At 39.3% G+C, this 16,111-nt stretch overlaps 1 protein-coding gene across 6 annotated transcripts in view; it reads right to left on the reverse strand.

Moving 5' to 3' along the window:
* Positions 1 to 16,111, reverse strand: part of DCLK1 (doublecortin like kinase 1) — a 328,712-nt gene that overhangs the window by 65,972 nt on the left and 246,629 nt on the right. For 5 of the 6 annotated variants that reach the window (XM_036831579.1, XM_036831575.1, XM_036831577.1 and 2 more), the window contains exon 6: positions 11,323 to 11,417. In XM_036831579.1, the coding sequence (XP_036687474.1) occupies positions 11,323 to 11,417 (95 nt within the window). Of the gene's footprint in view, positions 1 to 4,206; positions 7,384 to 11,322; positions 11,418 to 16,111 lie in introns of those variants that run through there. The other variant, XM_036831580.1, reaches the window with a different exon arrangement.

Genomic DNA, 16,111 nt, shown 5'->3' on the forward strand with positions numbered 1-16,111 from the left:
CTGATTGAAGGATTTTGAAAATACTAAAGGGAAAATGTGTAGGTTCTTGTTGTTTAGAATTAACCCAATGAGATGAATCAGCCTTTATCTATGACCTACAGAAGCTAAAAGGCCCACTTATATTTTTGCATGCTTATAAATGAAATCAATTTACTCATTTGGTTTTTCTGAGAAGATAAACCATTTTATAGGATACATGATGATAAGATTTTGTGTTTGCTTCAGTCAGTATGCGAATTCCAAGGCATATGGGTGTACAGTGCAAAACATACAGTTATTTTAGAATTTAATGCAATTAGCTGCTCTAAGAGATATTCTGACATTTGAAATGTCATCGCTTCCAGGCAGATTTAATGGGAACCAGGTGGGCAGGTTGCTGGCACCTGGATGCTTTTATGGCACACCTTCATAAAAGCACTGGCCTAAGTAAGAACACATCCTAAGTGTAGCTATTTAGCTCTGGATCATGTATCAGATGGAGAACATACCATACTTTTTTGAAGTAAGTGAGAAAGCTGACATAACAGTTCTAACCACATTTTACCAAGATGTATCTGATGACTATGTAGTAAAAAAAACAGTTCATTTCAAACATAAATGGTACGAGTTCCTCCTGCCATTTGTATTAATGGCACTCAGCTGGGGTCCACACCGAATAATGACTACAAAAATATCCGATTGATCCAACTGATGTAATCAAGGTAAAAAAATCTCACCAGATAACTTTAGCTTTGTCTGGATAATTACATTGTTTCCACTTCACATTCTGTCTTGGCATGCAGTTATTACTTGGTTAACATTTTTTTTGGAAAATGGCAGTAAAAGAATTTAGAAATCAACTGGATCAATTTTATAAAGGAAACACAACCAACAAATATTTAACAAACTCAAATAATTGTCTTGGTGATCCTGACTTGAGGCCTATAGAATGTCTAAAGATAATCTCATATAACAAAATTAAATCATAACCTTTGTGTAGAGAGCTTGAAATCCAAGGGACTCTGTGTATATAGAAAAAACATATACTCATTTACTTTCCAAGTGGGTAGAGAACAATAAGTTGACGCCATCAATCTACAATAACTAATAAGGCTCCATTACTTGAAACAAGGCACAAAAGTAATTCCTTTTTCCAAATTCCCTTGTCTGCATTCTCCATAGTATGCATAACCTAAAGTTTACGGCATAGCAAACACGTGCATAACTCAGAATGAATACTGAAACGCGTAAAAAGTTATAAACATTTGGTCAAAGTTTTAAAAGGACTGTAGAACTATCATTCATAAAATAGGTTTACTTAGAGGAAGAGAAAATGAAAATGGGAATACTGGCATTAAATCTATGTTAGTGAAAGCACGGAGCCAAGATATCAAAAATAAACACGTTTAGTTATGACTCTGTTGTATGGGGCAGTCTGCCTTGCTGCTACCGTCAAGTCACTATGCTCACTTAAAGCCAGGATCTGTACATTTAGAATCTCAACCGTTTGTCTTGGTGGGCACCAGGTCTCCCCTTAGGAGTTCCTCGCTGTGAAATCATAGTTTGGAAGGGGAATCTCCTCTCAATAAAATAATTCCCTCCATGACTTACTCCTCAATTTGGATTCCCAGCACTACTCTTTCAGGCACCTGCTCCATTTCACTTTGAAGTCTATTACATTCAGAAAGTAGAAGCACAATTTGGAATTTTATAAATTTGTAAACATTCCTTCCAGTTGTGCCATTATTGTTTTGAGTACTGACTATATTTAGGTTATCATGGAAATAATAAAGAGAACCAATTAAAGCAAACTATAATTTTAAGGTTAAAATGAACCTAGCAAAAATGTTAGATTTAAAACCAGAATTTTAGACTTCCATAATAATTTTAATGTAAAAAATTTTTTTCTAACTAGGCCAGTAGAATTTTCTATTCTCCCTTATATACCATATTAAGAATGAAACAGATTATGGATTTTTGTTCTATATTAACTTGGGTAATCAACTTTGTTATTATAGTTATTTTATGATATATTTATTTATTTAGCGCGTTTAAAATACCTTTCATACACACACATGCACCTATATACACATGCACATTTTTTTCCCCCTGCAAATTAGATGACCTTGGGAAAAATGCCTTCATGCCCAGGAGGAAGTTGCTATGGTTAAAATTTCTTTTTTTCAACCAGTTGCCAATTTGTTTGACATATTCACCATTAATGCAACCCTGAGAGAAAAGTGTATTAATGATTTTAATATAACCAACTAAAACAGAATTCTTCATCAAATAGTCTTATTTCATTGTTATTGTCAGTATTTTATACTTTGGATGTCGTGCGATGTCATTCTGCAGTATCTCAGGTATCATCTGCTGATGCTAATTACATCATAAAACACCATAAATATGATTATGAATGTAACCCTTACCCCACACAGTCATTTCAATTTCAATGTCTACTTATCAAGTTTTCTGAAAGAAACTCACTGAACAACATAGGTGGTTTTTCCTGTTTATTAGTTATTTTTAAGGTGGTAAGTGTCACAACATTAACTTTGAGAGGAATAACATGGTCCAGTGTGAAACACAACGTACAATATTTTACAGTGAAGCCACAGTACAAAGTGATGGAACTTTCAAAATTGGGTAGGTCAATGAAACATTTCACCATTTTGCTCTGTAAAACTCTGCTGATGGCCTCAACTGATGGGTTTTTAAAACATGTTGCTGTTTAAAACATTTTAACACCAAATGCTTTTTTTAAGAGAATACACATCCGAGCAACTCAAACTGTAAGCAGGAAATATGTCAACCTCTCTACAAAAATTTTATCCAAATTTACAACATTCATAGTATATTTCAAAGTAAAATGACCTTAGAACAAATAAACCTAATTCCTTGCTTGTTGATGAATATAAACTCAAAGAAACACATCACAAGAAAATTAACTTTCATAGTTCTTTGCCTATGACCTTTCAGATACCTACTACCCTGGCTTCAAAACCATTTTGTGGCCATATATAATACAAACGCCCATGTATTACATGCAACATTTATACTATCTTGGAATTTATCCATCGTCTTTACTAAAATGAACCACATTTTAAAGACACTATATATCATGCACCCTGAAAAATTACAGCTAGGGCCTCAGATTTCCTATCTTTTCCACATGCATTACAGGCACAAAGTTACAAATATTTTTCAGCTGACAGTATAACAAACTGCATCAGGCAACTGGTATTTCGAATTCAATATATCTCTAATTTTCACACTATAATTCTGTGGGATATCGTTGTCACTGACATGCACAATTAGAGATGCTAGCCAGGCTAATGCAAATATGCATAAGTAGGAAATGTATGTATATATAGCATTGGGTTGGCCAAAAAGTTCATTCCCAATATATTCATTCAATTAACATTTTCAGGAGTGTGTATATTTGTTATACACACATACAGTAAGTATAGTAGGGTTACTACTGAAAATACATCAATAGTTTAGAATCGTGTTTTGAAAGAACATACAAAACTGCCTTACAGGTTATCTGGCTTTGCAATTCAACTTACTTCAAATCAAACACAGTTTGGATTCTCTTCGATTTATGTTTCAATATAATTACTCACCTACTCACAACCCTATAAATCAATACTTCCTTTTTTTAGTGAACACTGACTGACAATCACCACATGTCATACACATTAGAGAAACATCAGTGATAGTATATAATCATTTTAATAATAGAATATCAGGACATAACAATATAAGCATTAATGTATGCTTGTATTTAAGAGTTAACACAATATTGATTTATCTGAATTTGAGATTTTTGTTTAACTGGATTCCAAATTGTTTAAAATAAATCAGTACATCTCCCTATTATTTGGAACCATTTTGCCATACTAGTTTAGCAAACTACTTTTGAAGTTAAATATGCCTCAATTAATATGTCATGGGTACTGATTTATGACATGAAAGGTTTTACATACAATTCCACAAGAGCCAGTAACTTATAAGGCTGTGTCACAAATACCATACTCTACTATTTATGGTCTATAAACATACACAAATACTTACATAAGCACACCCATATACACACTGAGCCCTGCAAATTTACATAAACACCTACACACCTGGGTAGATATATGGCCACATATGAAAAATTTAGTAGTCCAATAGCTAAATTATATGGAATTATTTTTTTAAGGATATTATTCTGTATATTCATTCATTTGTATTAAGAAATGTGGCTTTTAGATTTCATTATTTTTAAATGAAAAAAAAAAAAAAATCATGTACAGATCTGCAGTGGATGCAACCAAAATACCCCTGCTGGTTAACATAGGGAACACATGTGGCACATGAATTCTGGTTCAAAATGTTTTTAGAAGATAGTATTTGATTTTTCTAATATTTAGATGAGCCAATATAAGAACACAGGGATGTGTATAGATGGGTGTGGACCTGACACGTCTCAAAAGTCTATGACAGTATGAAAACATTGGGAACTCCTGCCCCACCCCACGTAATTAAGCAAGACAAAGAAGAAACAAACCACGTAGCTTTCAGAACCAGTCTTTGAGTTCACACTGAAGTTTATACTTGATATATAATTAGGTTTTGCATTTCTAAAATGCTGAAAGCAGGGATATGTTTATGGTATCGTTCTCTATGATGTCTAAAGGTGAAAATGTAAGTGCCAATGATCAAATTTTTCCTAGAGTGCAATGTCTTCACAGAACATTTAAGGTCTACCGTAAGGACACAAATGCATTGCTTTTGCTGGAGGTCTCTTCTGCCCAGTAGAACAATTTAAAAATTCAGTGTCTAATTTTTTTTTTTTAAAGAATTCTATAAGTAAATAAATCTTAAGTGCCTATAAATCATCATTTCGGTTCCACCAATAAACTGAAAACTTCTGGTTTGTTGCTAAGGATTTTTTTTTTTTTAATTTCTGCTTTAGTATAATGGAATTATGCTCTGCACAGGAAGAGATCTCAAAGTCTATAAATGGTGTGCTGTTTCAATCTCTGAGGAATTTTAGTTTCAAAAGTAAATGATATATATTGCCCCTGAACAGTCGTTTAATAAAAGTCATATGTTCAAAGGATTAAATGCTGTGGAATAGCATTTCCCTCGGAACTGCTTGAATGGAAAGTTGGCCATGATATCTATCGGCAATTAGTACAAGTCCAGTTTCTTTTTGCCATGTCTAAACAAAGCCCTGGGCTTCATATCAATTGGCAATATCTGCCACTTATCCAGAACAAATAGCGTTTATTGGACCTTTCTAAGCAGTAGTTGTCCATAAGATTGACAGTTCAGGGAAGTTAAAATTATTGGAATTTATTTTTTGTTCTGGACCATCTGACCCCACCAGATTTAGGTTAACTGTTCCACTGCTTTCTTTGCATTTTTGACAGTTCAGTCAAATACATACTAATCTTTTATGGACTCAACTGTATTAAGTAATGCATTTTACAAAGACATAACTAGAACAGACACCAGCATAGGCAACCTCACAGATGTTTACTGTTTCAGCTAAAACAAAGCAGCCTTTTGATCTCAGCAGGAGTCTCTGTTCATTTCTATTGGAAACAGTTTTAAAATCTGAAGTCTGGAACAGGTATTATGAACTGTTCTTTCAAGATGGAATGGTTCAGTTTGCGGTTCTCAAATAACCTGCCAGAGAAGTGTCTTTCTCTGCAACAGACAGGATAATGAGGCACTAATTTTTATAAGGCTAAGTTTTCAAATGCTGTTAGGTTGCCTGTACTGTTTTTTTTTCTTCTTCTCCTTCTTATGGTTGGAATATTTTATTCACTTGGAAAGTGAGATAGTAACATATGTAACTATAAACCAGATGGTAAAATTTGATAGTTGAGCAATTTATCAAGGAGATAAATGGATAACATTTAAAACAGTATATGACAACTGAAATTCTCTCCATTTTGAATCAAACATTTTGTTTTTAAATTCAATTTTCAAGTAAAATTTGAAAAAAAAAAACCCAAGTAAAAGCCTCCAAGTGGCATCATACATCTTAAATTTATCACCTACTGAGATATGTCAAGCCTGTAAAATATCAAAACCATGCTACACAAGTCTTAAATTGTTAGTGTTTGAACTAGTAAAACTAAATGATCACTAGGGTATGGCTTAAATACGATAGACCATACACATTAAGTTAGTTCTTAACATTCAGATTAAAAATAATTGTTTTATGTTTAAGCAAAGCTGACTATAATTTTTAAACAGAGGACTAGGAAAGCAGAATTAGTAGGTTAATGTTTAACAATAGGTTATAATCATAGACTTACTTAGTTTAACACAAAGGAGTTTTGCATATGAAAATTTCCAAAACACCAGTAAGATCCAGGATTTATCAGAGTAGAGATTTGGATATTTGGGGCCTGATTTATGTAGCACCATTTAAAAGAATTTTGCTTTTCAAATTGGTTTTTTGGAATAAGTCCAGACACAATTTTTTAGGTCTGTATGTTTAATAAAAAAAGCTTCCTAGCTTCAGCATTTAGATATTTGAAAAATTATATATATGGTTGTAGGGAGGAATTATATAATTTATAGCAATGCCATTGAACAAATTCTTCATGTTTAAGCTATACTTATGCTGTTTTCAATGAAAGGTAAGTTTAAAGAGTAAAATTTACTTTTTACAACAAAACTAAGGAAAGTTCCTATGCTTAACAAGAAAGTCTTCATGAGATATGTCTTTGACATGGGTGTTTTTCCTCACCTATACTAACCCACAAAATAACAAGTAGCTCTGAATACTGTCTAGGAAGAAGAAGAACCCTACTTGAATATTTTGATTATTTTGCAATAAAAGTCCTTTAAAATCAGCAGTGTAAAGTTTAAGAAGAATATAACTTTAAGAAAAAATGTCTGCTAGTGGCATTTTAATCTGCTTAGCCAGAAAATCTGTACAGAATTGTACAGAAAATTTGTATCTACATGTTTACTTATGATGAAAATGAAAACCCCATCTACAGAAATTATGACTGTCTTGCTACACCATTAGCATGTTCTGAAACTAAGATCGGGCCCATAAATGAAATTCATGTAGAGCCAGGCCTGGCATAAAAACCTCACCCACTGAGCCAGTCTGTGTTCAAGCTCCCTCAGTCAAATCAACGTAGGAGATATAAAAAAATATCTCTTTCAAGGATTAATACAAAATGCCTGGAGATTTCCTTTTATATGATTTAGGCTTCATAATTTCAAGGTATGCAAAACTCTTTTGTGTATTTTGCTGTTAGACTTTTGCTTAGGAAACGTGAAACCTTCACCCAACCACAAACCATATACACTGCTCCATTGTCTCTTTTACACTGAGTCTCCTACTGAATCCAAATCATCCGAAGAGAGGGGGCGATACAGGTCCTGTAAGATGAAGGGCAGTATAGATTTGTTTACTTGGCTTTCTTAGGTGCCCTGTGGCTCTCTTAGGAGTGGAACAACACTGAATGGGCATCCTTGGTTTCTGATGTCATTGAACCCTTTAGAGTCGTCAAATTTGGATAAGAGAAAAGATCATGAAACCATCTAAATAGATGAAAAGGGTGCTTATTCTGCTTTATTGGCTTGATCTGCTCATGAGCTTTTGCCTTCCTTTGTGTCGAGTTCTATAGCCCCTGAGATCTGTCAACACCAACTCTGCTACTATGTATCTAGGCCATTCTTCCTCCAACGGGTTCCTTCCCATTCTGGGTAGAAGAGGAACGTGCTTACCTCAGGCAATAATTTATTAGGAGCCCCAGCTGGCATTCAGCAAATTCTGGTCCCAGAGTAGCAACTCAAGGGTTGCATTTGCACCGCGCATACACCCAATAAACATTGCCTTTTCAAAATGGTATGTTTGGAAGACAGAAAGAATGCGAACTTGACCTCCCTGCTCCCTTCCCAATGTTCTTCCTGGTTCCCCAACCGCTCACCCATCACCTTCCCTCTTCTTCCCTCCGCCCTTTTCTGCTATGAGATCCCTCTGTTGGTCACCAGGCAACCAGCTCAGATCTGCAGAGAGTGTCTAGAATCCTGGCTTCTTTTCTATTTTGAACCACCCACTCTTCACATCATCTGACTGATCAGATAATCTACAAAAGTCAGCCATGTGGGAGTATCATGGGGAGCTTCATTCCACCTACACAATACAACACTTTTCTTCCTGATGTATTAAGAAATGGGACCCCAGAATGGGGTTCATGGATGGAAAAGATCCTCCCGGATCTGCATCTGTGACCAAACGCGTCTAGACAGCAATTTAAATAACAGTGTTTTGGGAAAATAGGACAGTTGCTTGGTACACTTGCCATCAGCGCTTTCAAGAAGAAAAATATCTGGCATGCAGACTCCTATTGTATAGGACTATTCTAAAATACCAAAAGAGGTAACAAAAATATAATATTAAGGGAAGGAAAAAAGCTGATTAAACCATCATAATTAACATAAATAAAAATATAGACTTTCTTGTTTGTGAAGAAGCGGTCAAATGTCTCAATAGTCCTTAAAAAAAAAAAAAGCAGCTTATATTCCTGTGTTTGAAAATGCGGTAGGAAGTGTGCGTGTGTGTTGCAGGGAGACACAGTCCACTCGTTTTCCTGGCCACGTTGCTAGGCAACACAGAAAGAAAAAGAGAAGTAGCTACTGTTTTCCAATTTGCCATAAAAAGAGTTAATTTATTCTTTGAATTGTCTTCTTTTAGCACTTGCCATCTTTCACTTATTTCAGTATTTCCTGCATAGGAGTATAGCCATTTGAGAAGAATATTAACCAAATTTGAAACAGGATCAGTTTTTAGGGATATTCTAGGCTCATTTTAACTGGGAGGGATTATTTGATGCAGTTGCCTCCACACCAAGATGAAAGCTCCTCTCACTAAAGCAGCTGGGAATGTTTCTACTCATTGACGTGGTACATGGACGGAGGATGTTCATTTACGGCCTCAATTCAAAAGCCTGGAAACTGAACCAGCTCTAAACTATCTGGTGCTCTGCTCACAACATGTGCTTAATAAATGTTTTCAGATGATGATAAACCTTTTGTCTCCTTAAAACAAACGAGATTGTTTTTCCCTGTCAAGTACGGAGCTTGCACTGGTAGTTTAAATGACAAAATGAGGAATCTACAAGAGAACCATCCCTTATAATCATTTCCCAAGCGCTGGCAGTGTTAATTACATAAGCCATTGGCCACACAGCTGCTAGGAGCTGGATGGAAATTTTCTGCCTCAGTTGGACAAAGTCATAGTGAAGTAGGGAATTCAGAGAGCAGAAGAAGCAAATTCTAGCCTCATTCTGCCAACAAAGGGACAGTTGAGCCAAGAGCTTTACATCCCCAAGATGGAAGTCTCCACCATAAGCCAGCAGGAGGGAAGCTCAGATCTGCAGCAGGGAGTCTCACTCATTCTAATCTAATCTCAACGACGAAGCATGAGCTAAATCCTGAATCTAATTTAATGGATGGATGAAGAGGGATTTCTATGCCAGGTGTAGTCTCCAAAGTATACACCTCAAAAGAGAGACTATTCTATGCAAGAGGGCCCTATCTGTCCTATTTCTTTTTCTTTTTCTTTTTTTTTTAAAGTCTTTATTGAATTTGTTACAATATTGCCTCTTTTATGTTTTGGTTTTTTGGCCACACAGCATGTGGGACCTTAATTCCCCAACCAGGGATCTCGAACCCGTACCCCCTGCATAGGAAAGCAAAGTCTTAACCACTGGACCACCAGGGAAGTCCCCAGTCTGTCCTGTTTCTAATGGCTGCCTCTACAGATGGGGGCCTCACTGGGTAACATTGATAAGAAAAGCATCACTCACTCCCCTAGCCCTTCCTCCACTCGACCACAGACATTGAGGAGATTAAATGAACTTGGCCCATTCTTCTGGTAGCTCACTAATGAGTCCTGTGCTTTAAAATGCCAGATTAGACTGTGGCCACGAAGAAGCCATAGTGAAAACACTCAGCTGGAACTGGAGTCGCATTATGGGGTTTTCTATCTGGAAAGAGCCTTTTATTTTGTTTTGTTTTGACTGAAGCCGGGAGAGGATAACAGACTTATCTAAGATAACACAGCCCTTTAGTGGAGGAGCTGGTGCCCAGCTCCAGGCCTCATCCAATAATCAAAACCAGCTGGACCTGATGCCAGGCGGTTCATGGAGCAGGGCAGTGCGACCTGCTACGTGGCGGGCCAGCCTCCAAAGGGGACCGGCGGCTGACTCATTCACCCCCCCCCCCCCCCCCCCCCCCCCCGCTCCTTAGAGGGTGTGTGGACACAACCTCGGCAGGAGGCTTGCAAAGAGGAGCTTCCCTCTTGGAGGCGGTTTAAATGTATGGAACATAAAAGTCTCATTTTAAAGCACATAGTACAAGAAACGAAATTCATAAATCCAATCTTTGAGTTCAAAAGCTGCCAAAGAGCCCTAGCTTCATAGAATGTTCAGCGAGCAGCATCCTGAAACCCCCTAGAGCGCACCTCCCTCCGCACCTGGCCTGTGAAATCAGGACAATGAAAGGCCTCCTGTTGCCTCCACTGTACCATGCCCCTCCTCCCCGTCCCACTCCTTTGATTCCTGCCTTGGTCTTACTGGAAAAGACAAACCGCAGAGGTTGTGAGGGGTTCCAAACAGTAGTCCTTCCATCCTGAAAGAAAAGCTAATGCCACCCCCTTCCTCAGCATAGAGAAACGAACACTGTTTCCGGTAACTTTTTTGACTTTGGTCTCCAAGCTCAATCAACTTCTCCATTATTACACAGGAAGCTCAAAGATAAATGCAGGTCATGATGAAAGAGAAGGTGCTCCATGTGGGTTTCATTCACAAAAAACACAGGTCACATGTAACCATCTCTGCAGCACAAACCCTCAGGGGCTCTGGACCACCATCCTTTGCCCTAAAGCAACTCCCACCAGGGCCCGCCCACCTCCAATCCAGGCACTTTTCCTTTTCCTTCTTAAGGAAGGCTGGTGACCAGTGATGATGTCTCTAATGAAACTCATTTCAGCTAAGGAAGCTTACAATCCAGTGCCATTAACGTCTTTGTGCGCTCGAGACAAAAAGAGTGAGGTATTTCAAAGTGAAGCAGCAACTGTCTATTCTTCCTGGAATTAAGATCAGGACAAGTTTACAGGGAAATTTAAAGCCCCGAGTCCTAGCTAAGAGAAACCACAGCCATAATAAGTGACGCAAGGTCGGTCACCTCCTGCCCTCACCTGGTTCTTCCTTAGAGACAAGCAGCGCTATCATGAGAGGGCTATTTGCTGGCACCTGTGCCATCCGCACCGAGACATGGACAGGTCTTAAACAAGGAGCTTGCTCATTTCCTTACCCTCTGCTTCCGCAGGCTTCCAGGGCTGGTGGGTGATGGGCTTGGAGACTTGCCCGAGCGCGGAGTAGAGAGCTGACTACCAGGGGTTCCATTAACTAGAAGCACAGAGAATCACAGAGAGAAAAAGCGGCTTATTAAAGCATTCTCACGACAAATCATCTTCTCAGAACAACACACAACTAAAGAGGGACATTTGCTAAAATTCCAGATACCTTTTTATCCATAGTCCTGAAAAATAGCTTCTGGGAGAAACCTTCTTCAGAAATTCACTGCTTTTGTTAAGCCGGTGTTGAATATAGCAGCAGGTTACATTAAAAAGAATAATAATGTACTTTGCACAACTTTCCTGATGAATTTATGAATGATGCTCTTAACCGTGCCCACGGAGATTTTAGGCATGCGGTTCTGAGACACTTTCAATGGGCTGCATGCTTCCTTCTTTAGTTTAGCTTCCCAGTACAACCCAGTGAGAGTAAATATTAGCACAGCTCACAAGTGATAGTCCCAGTGACATGTGAAAACAGATCACTGTCTTTTTAGAGTCAAGAACTCACTTCTAGAAGTTCCCACATCCACTTGCGCCCTGTACATCCCCCAGCCTAACTCAGAAGGACCTGCTTCCAGCAAGACAAAGTAACCGGCACAGACACTCAGGAACTCCTCACAGTTAGTCTGTACTGCTGTCGAAAATAAAAGCTGCTTTTTAATAGGTTTACATCACGAGAATCAACCTGACTCTCAAGACTTTTAAACATTATCCCTAAAAGGAATCAAAGCCACAGAACTCACGCAAGCCATTCTTTTCTCTGAGTAACAGCACCTCTAAGAACTGATAAAACACTTAAAGACATGACTCTGTAAAGAGGTATCAGATCGCCACTATTTTGCCTGTAAAAATGTCAACATTTTTACATGTTTTACATTCACAGCCGACGAAGTAGGATTAGCAATGAGACACAAATGTCCTCCAGGGCGCAAAATAAACATCTTGCCATGAGGGAGAGGGATCATGCATTTAACTTACCTTCTATGAGTTCTAACATGGACACAGTCTCAGTGCCTAACCTGACAAGAGCAAGAGGCGAAATCCCTTCTTAGCACTAAGCCCAGCACCGCAGAGGAGGAGGGAAGCGGTTGGATTAGTTAACGACGGCTAAGGCTGCTCCCAGAGCAGGCTGAATGAGATGCAGGATTCCTCAGCAGATGCCTTTTCTGCGTAAGGCTGACGTCTTCCGAGAAGCAGTGGGAGGTGCGGCTTCTGTCTCAGGCTACATCAAAGGTGTCAATTCAGCCTCATGCCAACGCGGAACCACTGCGGCCCCCATCCTACCCCTAACTCCCGGAAGCCGAGTCCTTTCAGGGCTTCACACTGAATCATAATGAAGTGCCTCTGGGGGCAACAAACCCAGTGACTCATCTAAAAAATCAAAATGACGAGAACTCTTCTAAAGCCTGGAGACTACCAGGTAACAGGGGTAATAAGTCGACCCTCACAGAATTCAGTGGTGAGGTACATGTTTGGTGATTTTTCACACACAGTGTTTGCACCAAACCTTAGGGGCCATGGAACTGGGAAGCTCCTTGTTTTCTCATCTTCTCCAAAGACCTTTACCAACTGTCACAGAACTCATGCTGCACTAATTTGTGTGTTGCCTTTGAAATGTATTTGGCGACTCCATCTAAAACACACACACCCTTATTTTTTTGGAGGGGGGGCACATTGAAGTAGGAAGCACTGAGAATGCTTTAATTTGCTTGCATTCTGTGGTCCTGTCTTTGTTGAATGAGCCTGATGCCTGGGCCTCCTGGCACTGCCCTGCCCCGCCAGTGCCTCTAATAGGAGGGCTCTGAAACAGGCAAGGACTAAAGAACTGTGGGCAGAGGCAGAATCCACAGCTAATAAGGCATGGGATCCCCTAGGAGTTGACTGGAAAACAGGCTTTGTGAACATGATATTTTCTTTGCCCACTTTCTACATCACTTTACGTCTTCACATCACTCCTACAGGCTACGCAGACTGGGAAAAAATGAGCAAATGGGAAAGCAAACACAGTACTCACAGTTTTACTTTTGGGACTCTAATCTTACCAAGCCAATGGAACATAAAGAAAAAGAGAAAGTGCACTCCCAGGAAAACAGCCGTAGCAATACTCAGCTTAAAAAAACCAAAACAAAGCAACAACAAAAAGCTTGCATTTACTAAGTATTCATTACGCATGCATCTCAGTTTACTGAAGACTTATTTTCTATGGACTAGTTAACGCACTTAAACCTTTTATATGGGTATAATGGGTTGGCCAAAAAGTTCGTTTGAGTTTTCCGTAACATCTTACAGGAAAACCCGAATGAACTTTTTGGCCAATCCAATATATACACATATATGCATATATACACACACATATTATCTCATTTAACTTTCAGGATAACTTTGTGAGGCAAGCAGCATTATTTTATACATGAGGAGGCATAAAGATGATTAGCAACTTGACCAGCGAATACAGGGTGGAGGCCGAAATCTCTGCACTCTTCACCACCACTTTCCCTACTGCACCGGCCTTCTAACCTGGAGGGAAATCACACAACTCAACTAGTAATCACAACAGAGTATTCTGAGAGGGGAAGTACTGCATGTTGCTGTTGGAATCCTAACAATCTATGGGGTTAAGACTGGCCTACACCCTACAGAGAGGGTAAGAGGTAGTGAAGCCAGATCCTAAGGATTAGGAGGAGTTTGCCAGGGGAAGGAGGGTAGGGCACAGTGAGGGAAAGTGTTCCAAGGCAAGAGGACCACCTGTTTCATGGCTGGGCATGGAGGAGGGAGCGAATATGGTGCTCTGCAGGGACCTAAACAAGTTAGCATAGCAGCCAAGTGGAGTTGGAGGGAAGGACCTTATGAATGAGGATGGAGGAGGTGGCAGGGGTCACATAACGCAGGGTTTTGAAATTCAAGTTAAGGAGTTTGGGTTTTATCCAAAGCGCAATGAGAAGCCATTGGATGATTTTAAGCTGGAACCCAGGGGATCAGATCTGCATTTTAAAAAGCTCTGAAGAGCTCTTACCCTGTCAAGAATGGTTGAGAGGGGAACAATAATGGCAGCAGGGACACCCCTTAGCCGAATGTCCAGGTAGGAGAGACAGGGGCACATTTAAAAGGTCCTGTGGTCAGACAGCTGGTGTGGCCCCATCTAGGGTAGTGCAGTGGAGGTGGAGGGAAATGGAAACATTCCACAGAGATTTAAGAGGTAAAAACTGTCAGATGTGGTTAATTGATTGATTGAAGAGGATTAAGGCTAGAGGTGCATTAAGGTGTATGTACCTTAAGAAAGAAAGAGAGGGAGACAGAAAGAAAGAGAGAAAGAAAGAGAGAAAGAGAGAGAGAAAGACAGAGAGAGGGAGGGAGGGAGGGAGAAAACTTGCGTTGTAGGTTGGTGTCATTTTTCCTGTTGGAGATGAGGAAACAGGTTCAGAGAGGTAACTTGCCCAAAGACGAACAGCTCAAAAGCAGCAGAGCTAGAACTGAGTCTCATTCGCATCTTACTCAAAGAACTGCACACTTTTCCTATGAGTGGCCTGTCCTGGCACCTCAGGAAATGTCAAGGACTCTTGCCCCTGTCTGGAGAGCTGAGGATGTGTAGGTTTCTCTCTCACTGGGGCACTCGAACCCACCTCCTTTATTGACAGCCACTAGGCTCACAGCTTCTACTTGTGTTGCCATCTCTCTGGAGAAATGAAGTTCGAGTTCCAAAAAGTCATCTACGATCAAACATTTTTCGAACACGATCTGCTTTTAAGTTGGGAACGACTGCACTCTTAAGGTCAGAGTTCTGTTCAGACTCTTCCTCTTGGCCACCTAAAAAGCATCCTCTTGGCAACTTCTTAAAATGGTTCTTGACCTCCAGAAAACATCACACACCTTATGGTTGGATCACTGCTGGAATAATTAATTTCATTTCATAAGTAAGTTTGACACATGTACTGAGTTCAGTTGTGTTTTAATCCTGTAATACCAGAAGTCCCTGAGTGCCAGTAAAAAAGGGCTTTGTCACTTATTTAATAGAACTCATTAAAATTCAACTAACCAATGGTGTTATTTTACAGAGGCCTGTGTTAACTAATTCTTTATTTTGAATGGGAAAAATTCAACTTCATATGGTTGTTTTTAAGTGGCCAAGCAGGTCTAACAATTAGTTATCTCAATCGAAGTCACTAACATCTGAATTACTAAAGTACTCATCAGATCCACTGCCTTATATCCAGTTCTGGTTCCCTTTGCTCAGATCTGTCTGGGCACATTTTAAACCCTGTATCCTTTGCTCTGCTTGCTACCTCCTGAATGAGAAGCGCTAAACTTTAGGCTGGCTTATTCTCATATCCCGTGATGATCAATTATATAACCAGCCACCAAAGAGCTGTGGAAGAAATCTGTGGGGCTGACTTCTACCATCTTTAGTCCATGCCCCTCTCAGGGGCACCTAAGCCTATCAGGGACACTATAGCTTGAATCTGTCACAGCACATCACTCCCCATGAAAGATCCGACCTCACCTCATCCTTCATCATTTCAGATGGATGATCCTACTCTACTCATTGGAGCCGTGAATTCAGGATTCTGTAATCAACCAGTCAGCACTCACAGCGTGAACTTACCACGTGCCTGACTCTGTCTAGCGTTCCCTGTCTCCCGAAACTTACAATTGAATATGAAAGTTACTAAAAAAATTCTAGAATTGGGAAATACTTGGCTTCCTTGTTAGAATTCATTGCTTCTTTTAAATGACTCTAAGCTCATG

The sequence above is a fragment of the Balaenoptera musculus genome, chromosome 18, assembly GCF_009873245.2.
Source record: "Balaenoptera musculus isolate JJ_BM4_2016_0621 chromosome 18, mBalMus1.pri.v3, whole genome shotgun sequence".
Classification (NCBI taxonomy): Eukaryota; Metazoa; Chordata; class Mammalia; order Artiodactyla; family Balaenopteridae; genus Balaenoptera; species Balaenoptera musculus.